The sequence below is a fragment of the Hakea prostrata genome, chromosome 7 (assembly GCF_041222555.1).
Source record: "Hakea prostrata isolate BN-2017 chromosome 7, UWA_Hpros_2, whole genome shotgun sequence".
Classification (NCBI taxonomy): Eukaryota; Viridiplantae; Streptophyta; class Magnoliopsida; order Proteales; family Proteaceae; genus Hakea; species Hakea prostrata.
Window position 1 is genome coordinate 5,145,412 of NC_142606.1, and position 18,012 is coordinate 5,163,423.

General features: G+C 39.6%; 1 protein-coding gene across 3 annotated transcripts in view; it reads left to right on the plus strand.

Moving 5' to 3' along the window:
- Positions 1-18,012, plus strand: part of LOC149009233 (Protein kinase superfamily protein) — a 37,922-nt gene that overhangs the window by 9,741 nt on the left and 10,169 nt on the right. For all 3 annotated transcript variants that reach the window (XR_016174361.1, XM_089160995.1, XM_089160994.1), the window contains exons 7-13: positions 1,617-1,660; positions 6,737-6,827; positions 6,939-6,980; positions 7,099-7,207; positions 7,619-7,733; positions 7,832-7,881; positions 8,094-8,172. Coding sequence is in view for 2 of the 3 variants with exons in the window: in XM_089160995.1 (XP_089017121.1) it covers positions 1,617-1,660; positions 6,737-6,827; positions 6,939-6,980; positions 7,099-7,207; positions 7,619-7,733; positions 7,832-7,881; positions 8,094-8,172 (530 nt within the window). In the remaining variant the exon portion in view is untranslated. The remainder of the gene's footprint in view (positions 1-1,616; positions 1,661-6,736; positions 6,828-6,938; positions 6,981-7,098; positions 7,208-7,618; positions 7,734-7,831; positions 7,882-8,093; positions 8,173-18,012) is intronic.

Sequence of the window (18,012 nt, forward strand, 5' to 3'; positions counted from 1 at the left end):
TGGCTGAGATCTCAGCGTTTATGTATGTTTTTCTTGTCAAAACTCAGTGGTAGGTTTCATTGTCCATATGGTCAAGATAGTCTTGAAGCTTGGCATCCACTCTATTTTAGGCCTAAACATAATGGAAACATTAGTTTCTACAAATTCAAATCAGAATGGTACTCTGACTTCCGATCTAGGTTAGTTGGCTGTGGCATAGGTAAAATTTTACCCTAGGCTATTCCATGCAATTTTTTTTCCCAGATGAAGAGAGATTATGATTTTTTTTCCAGAGCTGCCCATACTGCAGCAGTTGCAGAAAACTGAGTTGCAGACCATGGACCTTTTTTTGCGACCAAGATCTTGTGGCTTGAAAGGGTACCCTTAGGCTTCTCCGTTGGTTAGTCCCAACGACAATACAGTCCTGGTGAAAGATGTCAAGAGTTGTTTTCAGAATCATGTGTCAATCCTTTTAACGGTAAAGGCATAATAGGAATTAGAGAATTATGAGATCTGTCTCATTTTATGCCGGACTGTAGATCAATAATCCAAGAGAGGCCAGGACTAACGGCTGAAAGCAAAGGTTGAGGTACTTGACTTTTTTTTTTGGGGGGGGGGGGGGAGAGGAAATAAGTTGAGATATTTGATTGTGTAAAGGTAGAAGCTGAAGAAAGGATGCAGCAACTCTTATGAAACCCTCAATTTCATCTTCATGTGATGTCAATTATGTTTTTGTGCAGCAGATGAAGCCTAATGACTAGTTGAATCCTGGAAAGCTAGAAGCATCATATGAAGCAACAATTTTATCAGAATGTATACCTCTATGTCTGGACCCTGCACCTTGGCCCACTCCTAGTAGTCCTTCTTCTTGATCTTTGATGACAAAGGGTGAACCTTCAAGAAGGGAGGCTTTTCCCTCTTAGTATCCATCCTCTATTATTTAAGTTCTTAATTTTAAGGGTTGCTGTTCGATTTGATGCTTGTACACTGAAGATTCATGAACACAAAATTAAGGTGCTTGCGTAACTAGTGTTGGGGATAAGGTATTCTACTTTTCTGCTCCACTCTCCAGTTACCATAGTTATCACGGTGTCTAGGTCATTGGAGCAGAAAAAAATCAACGTGACTGGATGCCTGATGCCTGATGCCTGATGCCTGATGCCTTGGTATCTGTGTCGATTCCTTCCCATGGGCCATAGGTGCTATTCTGTTGCCAACCAACAGTTTCAGATTTCATCTTTTACATTCGCTTCTCAGACCATAGCTTTCTTCATCTCAAATTTCTTCTGTAGCCTAGATGTATCTTCTACTACAGATCCCTTTCTGTTTCTATAAACATCCACATGGAGCTGAAAAAGGGATGTAGCTCACTGTACAATCTCTTGGCTCCATAGGAAAACCAAATCTTCAATATGATCCTGACTGGGAAGCATTGCATGTAAGGAGGCCTCCTTGTGGTTCCTTAAAAGTGTGTTTAAATTTTGGTTTGCTATACCTATATTTCATTGATATTTGATCTTAAAATTTATTCCTCTTTTTTTTTTTTCTGTCTTTTCTTTCCTGTATGATAAGTATATGATGTCAATGCATATTCTTAGAACTTCGCATTGAATACAGGTAAATCACATTGAATGCAGGAGATGGACTATAGGGAAGAAGCAAGGAACGGATTGAAGTTTAGGTAGGAGAATTTAAGATTGGATTGAATTGCATGCATTTGACTATTGAAAGACCTCTATAGATTCATCCTTTATGATGGTAACAGGAGCTTCGTGCACTCGGTATGCCCTTAATATATATTTGATTTTTTTTTGGCTTTGACTTGGTCTATGAGATAACTGTGTTATGGGACATGCATCTCTGATTAGGAAAATTGCTTTTTTTTGGGGAATAAGACATTAAAAAAAAAAATTAGATGCAAGACATTGAATAGGTCAAATATGATGGGCATACTGTTTATACCATATATTTGAAGTCATCCAGTTCCAGTTGTTGGTTGCATGGAATAAACCCATTAAAATATTATTGAATTTTCTTTAACATTGCGCTACTTCATAGAGGAGATCAAAAATTTCTCTAACAAACAAGCAACCTAGTTTTAACCAGTTAGATTTATTCCTTTTTGCTAATAAATAGCAACAAAATTTATTAGTGGAGAAATTACTAATAAACTTGAGTTCAGGGCAACTACCATCCCCAGAACACAGAACCCCACTCTCCAAGCAGTAATAAAAATTATAGCCATTGTTACAATACCAAAACATCAATCAAACAGCAAACCATATGATGGTAAAGTATGGGTACTGGAGTCTATGGTTCAAGAACTGAACAGCTTGCCCAGATGCGGATGAGAAGTTGTATTTATTATGACAACTAACCATACAACTTTAAGTAAACAAAGCTATTCAATCCCTGAACTACGCCTCACCAATAGACCACTAGTATACCCCAAAGTAATCACTCACTAATAAACTACTAATAAGAAGAAAATAGGACATAAACCATGGCTAGTCCTTAGTCCTAACACACCCCCTCCGGCTGAAGTGCAGACATCCATATGCGCGGCTTGGAACACCCTTGTATGAAACATTCCGAAATGAAGCTTCGATTCACAATTCTGCAGTTTACTATGTGAGATTACAAAGGGAATGGAGATCAATTTCTCTATCATTGCATTCGAACAATCTGGCTCTTGTCTCGAACAAGTGGGTATAAGCAATATAAGTGACATTTGGTTAACGTTGATCATTTCCATCAATTTGGAGTTCAGCTGATGTATGTACCATAGCTCAATACCACTTCAGCACCTGAAGGGCAACAGTAGTTTGTTTTTGTTCTTCCATGTAATGAAATTTCTACCAAGACCATCAGTCACCATTAGTCCTAGCTCAATCAGCATCGAATCAGCAGCAATACTAGTGTAAATATAATGATGATAAATAGGCATTTCTCTTGAACTTCCTCTAGGTATCTCGATATACTATAGATGACAAATAGCCTCCCAGTGTACTTGCTTTAGGTGCCCCCATGAACTAAATAATCACACCCAATGACCCAATAACCAAGGAGATTGGCTCAAATAGTAGTAAGATATCTAAGGTTGCCAACAAGTTCCAATACTGATGTTTGTCTTCAAACTCGAAGTATCAGATGCTCCAAGCTTGACATGAGGATCAATAGCAGGTATCTATACTCTATATAAGGCTTATTGACTTACGTCCTTGTCTGACTCAGAAAGTTGAGGACCCTTATCTGTGGAGAGAAATTGATTCTTTTCTTATTACAAACAACCTCAAAACTAAGAAAATGATGGAGAGCACCCAAGTCCATCTGAAAGTGCCAATGTAAGCAAATCTTAACATGTGCAATCCTTGATGCAGATCCAGCCCAAATAAAGTTCTTTTTCCTAGAAATAGCCTAGGGTTAGGTTATACAGCTATTGGATCTCTATTGGATAAGTTTCATAGATAATTGGCCAACTTAATGAACCTAAGACATGGGTTGATTAATTGAGTACGAAAATCCCTTTACTTAGTCTTTCTATTGTCTAATCCTTATTAGAGTTGATACATACTATTTAATTGAACCTTATTAGAGCTGATGCATCTTATTTAATTAGTCCTTATTAAGGCTAATGCATGTTGTTTGATTAGTCCTTATTATAATTGATGGAGAGTCCTTGTAAGGGTTGAACTATAAAACCCAAGTGCAATTAGAGTTTGTTTTAAAATTCAGTTAAGTTGTTAGAGTACAACTAGGATTCCTATATTATTGGAAACCAGCTTTTGTTAAGGCTATAAGTAGCCACCATTGCATGTAATAAGTAATAACTATGCAGTTCAGATTACTATAAGATCGCAGCCTATTTGTTTGTTATTCTCAGAGTATAACATGATCCAGCAATAGTAAGGTATCTCTAGGTGCTTGAGTGAAAGGTTCAGTAGTGAAGTGAAGCTGAGATTCCTCTGTGGCTGTGGATTCGGCTTGTATTCAGATGAGTCCTCCATTTCCACTGCATGAAACAAGGCATCTCTTCCATGAAAGTGTCAGCTTAGCATATTCTATACCCCTTCCATCTCACCCTTTTATTTTTAATTTTTTCTTCAATTGTCGGACTTCCCACTACACCCAAATTTCAAGGTCAGATCTATACCAATCTAACCATTGGATCTATCCAAACTTTAGAAACATCATCACCTAAACCTAGTGACCTTAGCCTAGTTTGACCCCATCCTACCAAGACAATTCAAGATTTTAATTTTCTTGAATTTTCATACTTCCTAGACACCCCAGAAGAGCCAAAACACCCCCCCCGTCATAGCATCCAATTTAGCCATCCAAACCCAACCAAACTTGGAGGATCATTACCTATATTTCCTCCAAGTTTCAGACGAGACTAACACCTGACGATTCCAGTTCCCCATCTTTAAAATATTTAGTTCATATATCCAGTTCCCCATCTTGTATTCCTTCTTTGTTTTTTATAATTATTTATTCATCCAAAAAAAAAAGATCAAAAATTTCTTTCTTGGTCCCATTTGAGTTGGTTCTCTTAAAAAATTTCGGAAGAACAAGACCCTCATTCAAGTTAGGCTCCATCTATCCTAGGCGTGCCATTACCAGAAATTTTGATGTTATCAACATAAGCAATGAGTATAATAAGTTGAGATTCCTAGTGTCAAATAAGAACTAATAACTTGAGAAAACTGAGAAAACCACATGCAAAACAACTTTGCTAAATTTATCAAACCATGCTTTTCAGCCCATAAATGGCTTTTTGTTTCCTAAAAAATTTTTGAGTATCCTCCCCCTGATCAACACCCCCTGGAGGTTGTTCCATGTGAACTTTTGGCAATTCGCCACATGAAAAGGCATTTTTTATGTCAAGCTGGTAAAAGCGCCAATCAAGGTTAACAACCAAAGATATTAGGATTCACATAGAATTCAATCGAGCAACTAGGGAGAAAGTCTCGAAGCAGCCTAGTGTCTGGACCCTCTCTGACGCCTTGGGTTGCCTAGACACTTACAATTGTGCTTGAAACTTCTAGAAACTAGATAAGGAGGAGCTGATGCCATTCTAATGAGGACATCAGTGAGCAGTTCCGAGTTTACCGGCGATGCCGACGTAGAGATCATCCCATGACAGCATCTATGTGGATGGATGATGAGTTCGGAGGTAATCGGATTGCTAGGATCCTATGGTTCGATGAGAAACACTGCTCATAAGCAGTTTGTCATGTTATTTTCCTTAGTCTTAGTGGGTTGGGTAGTAGTTTACTATTAAAATATTTTAATTTCATGTTTGAGTCTTTATGGGCTGGGCCTAGAGTCTATTTTGGCCTAATTTTGAATTATTTTGAGTTTGGGTTATATATAAAACTTAAGTCGGGGTTATTTTGGGAATTAAACATGTAGGGTTGTGAGGGATCAACTTTTTTATTTAAACTTTGTATGGAATTTGTTTTTGGGAATCAATGAATGAAAAAAAGAATTAGAAAAGAAGTTTACGTTGCTCTCTCTCTCTCTCTCTCTCCCCCCCCTAGCGGTACTAGTCCTTCCCCCTCTCTCCAGGTAAGCTCTCTCTCCTCCTTTCACCCTTATTTCCCACTAGAAAAATTCCCCTTGCTCTCCTCTATAAAGATCTACTCTTTTTTTTCTCAAAAAATATCTAGTTTCTTTCCTAGAAATCTTCTTCTTCTTCCCCAAACCCCACGGTTGTTATAATTTTCCTGCAGAAAAAACCTTTGTTTTTTTCCTTCCCTCTTTCCCTTATACAACAGTCAAGTTGTATTTTGTTAGTCTCCCTTCCCTTTTCTTTGTTTCTTTTCTTTCTCTCCCTCTCTCTTATCACCTACTCTCTTCCCTAGGATATGCCTTTACTTCAAAATATTTTTTTTCCTTTCCTAGGATTCACCACTACTTCAAAATATTTTTTCTTTCTCTTATTTTTGTTCCTAGATGCTTTCTAACCCTTGTTTTGCAGCCAGGATCAGCAGGTAACATTATCTCTCCCAAACTATTTCTCATTTATTCTTTGGCAGTAATTTTGTTTAAAACAAAAACTTCCCAAGACTCCCTTTACATTGTTAATTGTTGAATTCCTTGTTAGAAATCTGATATTGATTAGGACAGCTCTATTTTTCTTTAAGTTTCTTAATTACCTTGCATTCAAGTTAGTGTTATGGTGCCAAGATCCCCATCCCCTTGATTCCCTATTGATTCTTGTTTAGTTGTGCTTACCAGTAAGACTTATTGTGTTTATTTCTCTACTTTAGCTGTCTTACATGCATGATTAATCAGATTTCAAGTGCTGCAAATTCCTTTCTTTACTATCTGTCAAGAATAGGTGTTTAATTCTAAGAGTCTAGTAGCCCACTTTGTAGGTCCCCTAGTTTCTAGGGTTTCTCCTACGTCATATTCTCAGTCATTTTCAACTTGCTTTGCCTGCCTCATTTCATTAAGGTTTCTTCAATTCTGTTATGTCTTGTTCTATTTACAGTCTTCCCTCCCAAATCTTGACAGTAGGGCTGCTGTATTCTAGCTTTATGATGGATGAAGATGTATACTGCTAATTGTTTCCCTTGGCGTTCTATAATAAAGTTCTGTTCTTTTGTATTGATCATTTACTTGGAGTGCATTTACCATATACACTCACGCACGCATGTGAATTTATTTAAAGTGTTACCTGGAACTTAATATTGGTTGATGATCTAAGGATGGAGTTCTTTTCTTCCTTTCTATTTCAAATGGCCACCAGACAACTGTATGGCAGTTTGCAAGATGTTTTTGTACCAGCAATGTATGTTGAACAATCAACTCGCCGAATCCTTATTATGGAATGGGTGGAGGTACTTTCTGGTCCATCATCTTTGCCTCTTCCAGTCTGCTTCTATACTGGTATTGATTTGGTCTTAGATTCTCGATTACTGCACATGTTACTCCCTTTTATATTTATGTAGGGGCGAAGATTGAGTGAAGTGAAAGATCTTTACTTGGTTGAGGTAAACTTTCAAGATAAATGAAATGCATCCTTCTACATAAATTCATTTTATTAGTTCAAGTAATCTAGTTTTTTTCACAAAAACTCTTATAAGAGAGCTCTGTTTGTATATTTGACAGGTGGGAGTTTACTGCTCATTTAACCAGCTTTTGGAGTATGGATTCTATCATGCAGATCCACATCCTGGAAATCTTCTACGTACATCTGATGGGAAGCTGGCCTACTTGGGTATTTTTCTGAAGATTTTCAAGTCCACCTGGAACTAAAGGAAGCGCCCCCCCAACCCCCCAAAAGAAAAGAAAAAAACCTTTTAAGGATAAGAGTATCTCACAACAATTCTGTTTTGACATCTACCAAAACCAAAGTATGACAAATTTCAAACTATCAGAGATCATAAATTTTGTGGTGATCTACACCTGTTTGTGCAAAATTCTAAAAAACAATATTTGCTTCTCTTTGTTGTTTACCTTTTTTTTTTTTTTTTTTTTTTGGGGGGGGGGGGGGGGTGGGGGGAGCATGGGGCAGTAGGAGGTGCTTTCATACCCAGCTAAAGATACTAATGAACTGTAAATAATAAAAGTATTCTGCTTCAGCATTCGCTTCTGCAAAATATCTAACTTCTATATCTTTTATGACTAGATTTTGGTATGATGGGTGAATTCAAGCAAGAATTCCGAGATGGATTTATTGAAGCTTGCCTACATCTGGTAAACCGTGATTTTGATGCTCTGGGAAAGGATTTTGTCACTCTTGGGTATTCTAATTACTTTTATCTTTTTTATCTATTGTTAGCTGTGATATAATTGAGAGGTACTTATATGGTTAGCATGATGCCTGGAAAATTTGCTGCAGGCTTCTTCCTCCGACTGCACAGAAGGATGCTGTGACTGAAGCATTAACAGGTTTTCATCTTTTATTTCCGCGAGAACCTAGAGCTTGTAACAGTTTTGATGCACAACATTTGATTTTTTCATTATGTGAAACTCTCTGGCTTTTAACTTGGATCTAAATGGTGATAAATTAATTGGTTCTCACCTTTTGACTTGGGACTTAAAGGGCAATAAATTTTTTGGTTCTGGTTTTCTTGCTGATAACTGACATTGGTTCCTTGTAGATGTATTCCAAAGTGCTGTTGCCAAAGGAGTCCGCAATATAAGTTTTGGCGATCTTTTAGGAAATTTGGGAAGAACAATGTATGGTATTTCATTTCTTAAGGCCTGAGTATGATATGTCATTTTCTTTCATTTAGTTTTGTTGTTATCAACAAAAGTATTCCATTCTATTTGTTGAAAGAAACGATTGTAGTAGAATGGCTTATTGATCCATGATCTCAAGCCCTTTATTTATAATAAAGTGGAAAGTAGACTATTACAAGGAATAGAAGTTTACATGAATGCAAACTCTAATTTAACTCCTATACAAACTCTTATTAGACTCCTAATAGAATCCAACACTCCCCCTCAAGTTGAGGCATGGATATCACACATGTCCAACTTGACCAAAAAAGTATAAAACATCTGTCCAGGTAAACATCTGCAATTTGATCTTCAAACTTATAGATTATGTCTGCCTTATAGACTTGCATTTGATTTGTCCTCATCTTTACTGCAACTTTATGTCTCCAAGGAAGAACGCCCAAGTAAAAAAGTAGAATCTTCATATGTTGAGAAGACTAAATTTCTACACAAATCTGAGGGAAAATATATTTTTGGGGTAACAATAGCTAGGGTAAAACAGCCAAAGTGAAAGTTTTGATTTGTAGCAATGTTAGATCTTTAAAGGGAAAGTTTGCCAAGGGACAATCTCCAAAGGTAGGGGAAAACATGTCAAGATAAGTGACAATCTCCAAAGGTAATAGAGATCAAGTTCTGCAAAGGTCAAGCGACAAGTCTTTTGCAAGGTTAGATCTCCGAAGGGAAGATGTCAAGTTAAAGGGCAAATCTCCAGGGTTAACAAAGATCAAGTTTTGCACAGTCAAAAAGATAGCTTTATAGCAATGTTAGATCTCCAAAGTGGAAGATTGCGAAGGTAAGGGACAAACTTTCAAAGGTAACAAAGATCAAATTCTACATAAGGAAGTCTACATGAAAGGATTTGAATTGTAGACATCTTCAATCTCCCCCTCACGTGTAGCGTTACACGTGGGAAGATAATAACAAAGGAAATTCCAATGGGGAAACTTGGAAAGGAAGAAATTGTAATGGTAAGATAAAAGTATCAGGAAAACAAATCTAAAGAAAATGACAAAATTTGAAAGGGGGTTGACCGAGCCTACGGTGCCACTAATGAAGGTCTGATATTACCGAATGGACCGGATTAGAAGATGTAGTCAAAGCAGAAGTAGATCCTCCAATCGGCTCGAGCAAATAAAGTCCATTTACCACGACCAATCTCCTTCCCCAGATCCTGAAGTAGCTAGGTAGGAGTTGGTAGGGGTAGTAGAGGAAGCAATGGTCGAGGCTGTACCGGCAGTAGAAGACTGCATAATAAGAGAGTCGTTTGATATCCATTTATCTTGTAAAACACCTGCGGTAGTGGGTTTGATAGTAGTGCCCGTAATGTATCCAACTAGTCCTCTTCCAGCAATAGTCAGGTAAGCAGATCGAGACCAGATCAAGTAATTTGTGCCGTCAAATCTTACCGAAAGAGAATGAAAAGTGGAAAAATATTCGGATCCAGTGGGAGCATTAGTATCATCAATAGTTGTCATGTTGACAAAATTATCTACAGTTCTTCAGTCTTCACCCTTTCGAAGTAATAGAAACGTCGCAGAATGCAATAGCCAAACAACTCAGACAATTTTTCTCCTCTTTTTTTTTTTTTTTTTTTAGAACTAGAAAAAAAATCTGGTTTGGTCTACTGGTTTTTGGCTAATAGAACCAGAGACAAAAAAAGGAAAAATATGGTTTGTCTATTTTGGATAATGAGCCAAGAACTGAACCAAACCAAGCTAAAAAACCGAACCAGAGGTTGAACCCAAAAAACCAATCAAATAAAATAACCAACGATATCTTCTTCCTCACACGCTCACACCTGAAAAAATTGAAGACTTACCTGGTTCGATGGCAGAGGCGATGGTAGAGGAGCAGCGATCGATCGAAACTCAGAAGAAGAAGATGGTTTGCGGAGTTCTTTTGCTCTTCTTCTTTCCTTTTTTTCTGTTCTTGGTCTTTTCTAATCGAGCTCAGTGCAGCGGAACTTGAAGAACTGCTAGAAAAAAAGGCGATGGGTTTGAAAAAATTAGGAGCTTCAACAGTGTGCGATGTGATTTCTCTTCTAATCAAAAGAAGCAGCAAGAAGCAGCGAAACAAGAGGAAGCAGTCTGTGAATCGGTTCTTGTTCCTCTTCTTTCCCCTTTTTTTTTTTTTTTTTTTTTTTCTTTCTTGGCCTTCCCTAATCGAACCTATGTAGTGCAGCGGAACAAAGAACAAAGAGAGAAAAAAGGACGGAACGCCAGGAAAAGAAGAAAGAAAAGAAGGTCGATGGGTTAGAACCAGAGTGATGGTTCTTCTCTTCTTCGATATTTTTTTTTTCTGTGGTCTTTTTGCAACAGAAAAGATAGTGCGTGAAGAACGAGAAGAAAAAAAACCCAATCGAATTTGCGCAGTAACTAAAGAACGAAAAAAGATAGTGCAGAGAAAAAAAAAAAAAAAGGAAAGAGAAGAAAAAGATCCTAATCAAATTTAGGCTCTGATGCCATGTTGAAAGAAACGATTGTAGTAGAATGGCTTATTAATCCATGATCTCAAGCCCTTTATTTATAATAAAGTGGAAAGTAGACTATTACAAGGAATAGAAGTTTACATGAATGCAAACTCTAATTTAACTCCTATACAAACTCTTATTAGACTCCTAATAGAATCCAACACTATTAATTCTTTTGTTGTTGTTAGAGATAATGAGATAATATGATGCATTACGATAGGAGGAGGACTCCTGTCATGCCACGTCATATTATCTCACTCTCACATATTATCTCATTATCTCTAACAGTTGTCAATGAAGTTCTCCCATTCTATTAATGTGTAGTAAATGGTAACAACAAAACCGTACAAAATTAGGAAAATTGTCGCAATAATTCCCCTCATTGAATCCGACATATTTTGCAAAATATCAGAGAGTTGTACACATTTTGGTGGAAAACTGTATGCTCATTTATATGGTTAAAACAGTTGAATTCCACTCTAAAACTTCAGGGTAAGCCTATCTAAACATGATTGTGTATTTATGCCATTAGATTTGGGGGTTGGGGGCGGGGGTGCGGAATGGTCTTTTGGCTTGGAACCCTAAGTTGTAATCGTACATTCTACCCTTCTATGCTACTATGTTCCTTCTCTTATTTGACTAATTCTACTCATAATTTAGTACTAGAAAATACGACACTAACAATTGAATTTTTCATTAGGAAAAAAACCGTCTAATACAGATGCAAGGAATTAAGCAACATAACACTTTTTCTTTGGTGAATTGAAACTATAATATAATTAGGGAAAAGAGAGAAGTGAGGAGGGGGATCCAAACTGGCCATCCATGTGGTACACCCCTAACAGTTTGAACAAAATACCCATTTAAAGGATGAGACATTAAAGGACTAATACATCCAAGCTAAAAGGAGTGATGAAAATAACCAAAAGGGGGTTATATCAAATCTAAAGGAGAAGAAGCGTGAAAGGGATATAAATCAAACCAGGGTATAGAAATAAGAGGAAGATCCCAAGAATACGCGAGATGCGTGTTCCTAGAGTTTGGGTTTTCTATATGTATTGGCAGCAATTTGTTCTTGACATCAAAGGTAATGGCATCACGTATATTCACAGTAGAGGATACATCAAAAGCAAGGGCGAAGAAATATAAACACATCAAAAGCAAGGGTGAAGAAACATAAACAAAGTATGATGCATCAAAACAGGAGTAGAAATAAGTGGAAGATTCCAAGAATGGGCAACATGCCTTTTCCTTAAGGTGTTCGGGTTTTCTATATGAGTTCACATCAATTTTTTCCTGTTATCAAAGGTAATGGCATCACATATCTTCTCAATAGATCACACTGAGGAGAACCTTGCCATTTTATTTCCTTCTCACCAATCATGATGAATCATGGCATTGAATGCTGGCTTATGAATGGTATCAAAAGGGATTTGCCACTAAACTCTCTTAAGATCCACCTCCTTCTGTCCAAATAAAAGGATGACTTTAGGATGTGGCGAGAACTGTTATTTCCAGATAGAAAGAGGTTAGGTGAAGGATATAGTCCACATTTGCTAAGTAGTTCTAGCAAAGAAAACAGTTAGCAATAGTTAAATTTCTCCTAGAGTGGAACTCCTCCCCTGACTGCAGATCCCGTGCTCTTGAGGGCTCCCCTTGGTTTGTGGGAAAATCCCCATTATTCGTCAAACCTTGGACCCCTTCACTTCCTCTCTGCAAGGTCGACTTTAGTACCCTTCCTTCGGTGGATTAATCTTTCAGGTCTCTTGCTCGAGTTTTGGAATTCTGATTGTCTGAGTCGAATAGGCACTACACTTGGTAAACTTCTCCGCACAGATGCAAAAATGCTAAACATGACTCGCCTCTCCTATGTGAGAATTTGCATGGATTTCTCTGCCTCCAAGAATCTCCTTTCATTCATCACCATCGCTAATGACAACAGCCTCAAATACAATCAAATATTAGTTTATGACTGGATCCCATCTCGATTTGATCTTTGTTCCTCTTTCAGCCACAATTTGAAGAGCTATTCTTTTGCCTCTCTCCAACAAGCAAGTTCCTCAGTAGCTGCAAACTTATCTCTCCCTGAGGATCAAAGATTTGTTGTTGGTGCTCCCTCTAAATCAAATACTATAGATGTTCTGAAGAAAATTACAACTTATTAGTGACACCTATCGTTGAAGCTCGCACAACTTTGTTCCCATCGAAGGCTGCCGGAAAAGCAACTCCGGTAGCTAACACTTATCGGTGAAGAAGAAGAAGAAACAATCAATACCTTTTCCGTACTTGGTTCTCTGCTTCCTGCTCCAAATTTGGTCAATCCTCCTGATGGCAACCTCTCGATGAAGCCTATGAGTTTAGACTGCTATTCTACCGATGAAGGCGTTGAGGATTCTAGGATTACTGCTCCTGCTCTCACTGCTGCTGGATCTGGAGCTTCCAACCAGATCCATACAGGTACTTAGTATTCATCCCATTGAATATATGCAATTACCTTTCCCAAATGGTGATACATTGAGCATTGAACCTCTGCTTCCCCTACTGCCTAGAGACACCAGTAAACTCTCTGGCTCTCCATCGAAAACCCTTTACCTTAATTCACACGCTATTTCCAACCCCATATTACCCATTTCCTCTCTCCTCCAGCTGGTCCAAGCCCACTTCAAGAGCCATGTCCCCACCATTTGGGCCTATGGCCCTCTTTAAATCTGGTCCCACCCGTAACACTCACTTGAGACCTCAATCCATTTCTCCTCACAAAAATATACCCTCTTTGTCCTCAGTACCAACTAAAAGCAAAATCATCAGCCCAACTCAACCTTTGACCCACTCGGGCCAAACTGGTTTTATCCCCTTGACCCATTGGCTAACTAACCCACCACTTACCACCCAACCCTCAACCCCCTCCATGGAACCATCAACTCCCAATTCGGTTTCATCTATTAACCCAAATATTTTGAAACCCCTTCCCCATGGGATTCCCCCTTGTGTGAGACTTCCTCCACTCCCGACCACGCCAACATTGGTCCCAACAATAGTTGTTAGATTGCTGCCCCCCCCCCCCCTTTTCTTTTATTATGTCCTAAATTTATTTTTTGGAATGTTAGAGGGTTTGAACTCTATTGCTAAGCAAGGGATGTTAGAAAGTTCCTAAATGATTCTAAAGTTCCCCTTTGTGCTCTCCTTGAGACTCATGTCCAAACTGAAAATTCCCATCGGATTGCCCAGCTATAGCCACCTCTTGTTCTTTCCTCTCCAATTCTCCCCATTGCCCTATGGCCGCATCTGGGTTCTTTGGAACCCTTTTATCTTCAATGTCTCTCTCCTTGATTTGTCCCCCCAATTCATGCATCTCTTAATTTCTCCTTCTAACTCCTCTGCTAATTTCTTCCTTACCATTGCCTATGGCTTTAATCGGGCCTCCGAGTGCACCCCTCTGTGGGACTCTCTTCGATCTATCTCCTCTTCCTGTGAGGCCATCCCTGGGGAGTCGGGGATGATTTTAATGTTGTCCACTATGCTCACGAGTGAGTTGGTGGTTGTGCCCCTAATCTTGTTGCGGTTGAGGATTTCAATTCATGTATCGATGACTCTAGTCTTACTGATCTCTGTTGGTTGGGCATCTTCTTTTATGGCATAACCGTCGTATCGGTGAGGCTAGAATTGCCTCAAAACTTGACCGATTCTTTGTCAACCACTCTTGGCACTCTTTTTTTCCTGCCTCCTCTCCAGCTAGTCTCTCTAATCATTCTCCTTGTCTTGTCCACCTTTTCCCCTCTTCTTCCTTTGGTCCAAAGCCCCTTAAATTCTTTAACATGTGAACTTCTAACCCCTCCTTCCTCCCCACCGTCAAAGAAGCCTGAGAGAAACCTATCAATTGCCATTCCCTCTCTTTTATTGCTTTTTCTCATGGGCTCAAGAACACTAAGGAAGCTCTCCGTCTCAAGAACTCTTCCACTTTCAGGAGCATTTCCTCTAGAGTTTCTGAAAGCTACTTATATATCTTGAGAATCCAATCCCTCCTCCAAAATGATCCCCTCAACCCCTTGCTTGCAGAAAATGAGAAGGGTCTCTCCTTAGAGCTCTCTTCTCTCATCTCTTATCTCTCTTGAAGAAAATTTCATCCGCAAAAAGCCAAAATCAAATGGCTTCAGCTTGGGGGCTCCAACATTGCTTTCTTTCACCAGTCCCTTAAAGCTCGCCATGATCACAATTCCATCCCTGTTCTTCTCTCCAGTAATGGTTCTTGGATTTCTTACCCTTCTGGAATTAAAGCTAAAGTTGTCTCCTATTTCTCTGACTTCTCTCTCGATTCGGCCCCCTCTCCCCCTTAATCTCCTCAACAAATTCATTGACCCCCAATCTTTCTCCTCTATCCATTCTATCCCTTCTCCGGAGGATATTCTCCTGGCTATCCGTTCACATAAATCCAACAGTTCTCCAAGCCCGGATGGGTTTAGTATGGGTTTCTTCTCTAGTATTTGTGATCTTATTGAGGATGACTTTGTGCGTGTTGTTTGCACTTTCTTCCTCAATCCTTCCCAGCTCTCTTTTGTCAATCGAACTTTTCTCTATCTCATCCCTAAGAAGGTTGGTGCCTCCTCCATCTCCGATTTTTGTCCCATTTCCCTTTGTAACCTCCTGTACAAATTCATCTCCAAAATCCTTGCAAAATGACTCAAGAAGGTTATGCTCAATCTGGACAGTGCTAAGCAAACTGCTTTCATGTCGGATCAGAGTATTGCAGAAAATATTCTTCTTTGTGTGGAGATTGTTCGAGGGTTTGAGAGATCTTCCCATTCCCCTATTGTGCTCCTCAAAGTCGATTCTCCACAAAGCCTTTGACTCCATCTGTTGGGATTTTATTAGTGATGTTCTTTCTGCCAGGAGGTTCCCTCCATCTTTTATCCATTGGATTGAAGTCTGTATCTCCACCCCATACTTCTCCATCATCACCAATGGCTCCCCTGCTGGAACATTTCCCTCCTGTGTTAGCATCTGACAAGGTTGTCCCCTCTCCCCTTATTCTCTTTGGCTCTGTAGGTTCTCTCCCGTCTCCTCCAATCCAAAACTGATCAGCTCCTGATTTCTCCCATTCCTAAATGCAAATCCCTCAATCTCACCCATCTCGCATTTGTTGATGACCTCATGATCTTCTCTAAAGCTAACCAAAGCTCTATCTCCTCCATCATTTCAGCCCTTTCCTTCTTTGAGTCCATCTCTAGTCTCAAGGTTAATTTTAACAAATCTACTCTTTTCCTCTTTGGGGTGTCTGATCCTCTGCGCTCTAACCTCCTGAATCTCTTTGGGTTCAAGCTTGGATCCTTTCCTGTTGTCTACCTTGGTCTTCCTCTCATCCCTAGTAGACTCTCTCGGCACCACTGCTCCCCTTTGCTTGATCACATTCGTAAGAGTCTTCACTTACGGAAGAGTAGACTCCTCTCTTTCACTAGTAGGGTCAAGCTCATCCGATCTGTCCTCCAATCCTCCTACCTTTATTGGTGTGGTATTTTCCCGATTCCCAAGTCTATCTCTTTGGCAATGGAATCCCTCTTCTGTGCCTTTCTCTCGAAGGGCCAGGAATCCTCACGATTCCTTTGCCCCATCAATTGGTCTAACATGTGTTGACCTAAATCTGAAGGGGGCCTTAGAATCCGTTAGATCCAAGAGGTCAATTCTGCTGCCCTGCTTAAGCTCATCTGGAAAATTATTTCTAAACAAGACTCCATCTGGGTCAATTGGGTCCACTCTTCCCTCCTCAAATCAGACTCTTTTTGGATTGCCCCCATCCCTTCTAACCCTTAACTAGATCTGGAGGAAACTTCTCCTCCTAAGACCTCGAGCTCTCCCTGCCATTACCACCCATATTTCCTCTGGTTCCTCAACATCCTTCTGGCTTGATCCGTGGTATCCGATGGGTATTCTTCTTACACTATTCTCCCCCCCCCCCCACACTGTTTATGAAACCCACATGCCCAAATCAACCCTCTCTTGGCTTTCATCTCTAATGCTTCTTGGGACCCTCTCTCCCACCATAGTCTCACATAGGTATGTAACTCTCCCCCCCCCCCCATAATACATTAGTTTGGCTCCCCTCCACAACCAAATCCTTCACCACATCTTTTGGTTGGAACCTATTTCGTTCCCCTTCTCCATCCCCACGGCCCCCCTGATTTGGTTCAAAGGTCATATTCCCCGTCATTCTCTCACCCTTTGGTGTGCCCTAAACTTAGCCCTCCCCACCCAGGCTTTCCTTATAAGTCTCCATATCCCTGCTAACCCCAACTATATCCTTTGTTGGAATGGTACTGAGGACATTGAGCATTTGTTCTTCTGTTGCCCTTCTCATTTGGGTTTGATCGTGATTGGTCTTGGGTTTTGAGTAACTTTTTAGGTACCCCTAGTTGTGACGAAATTGGTAGACTTGTTTTTTGTGCTATGGTCCAGCATCTATGATGGGAGCATAATCTCAGGCGTTGGTCGTCCAAATCCCGCTCTCTTGACTTGATTTGGAATGCTATCCACTTTGATGTTTCCGCTAGGATTATCTCTATTCCCCATCCCCCAGTTGTTGACTCCCCAAGGAACAGGCTCATTGTTGTCTCTTGGGGCCTCAACTCCCAATTCCATTCTTCTCTCTGATCCTTCCCCTGTTATATCATTCTTATAGTTCAGTGTTTTATTTAATTTAATTATTTATTCATCCCAAAAAAAAAAGTAGGAAGAGAATAGTCATAGTTCTCAAAATTGCAAAACAATGCCTAGAAATACTAAAGCTGTCACCAACTGCTGGTGGGATGGAGATGAGATTGAAGATAGACAACACTATAATCCAATTTGATGGCTAGAAGTTGAGTTATGAAGGTGCTGCCGATTAGTAGGTTTGGAGATAACCTGCAAATCGGCACTGCACTTGGTCCCAGGAAGGATTGAGGGAGTGCTTAATATGAAGAAACTTTGCTGCAATTTTTTGGTGTAATTCTGATGGCAGGCTAAGAGATATTGAGAGGTCACCTACTAGAATCCTAGATTCTGTAGGGTATATACCGGCCAGCAAATTGCTGGAATTAGGATCAAAGGGAGGACTTGGTGTGAGAGTCTTATGCTCAAAATCCAGCAGGTCTGATGGTAGATCCTGGAATTATGTGGCTCTGAAGTTACAGCAACAAATCAACTTGCAAGTTTAACGCTAGCCTTCAATCAATTGATCGAAAAAGCAACTGGCTTGAGCTTCACAGCCCTGGGTCTCTCATCTCAGCTATCCTAGTGCTGAAAGAAAGGTATTCTCCCATAATTGACGGCAACCATGATCTGATGGCCTGAAAATC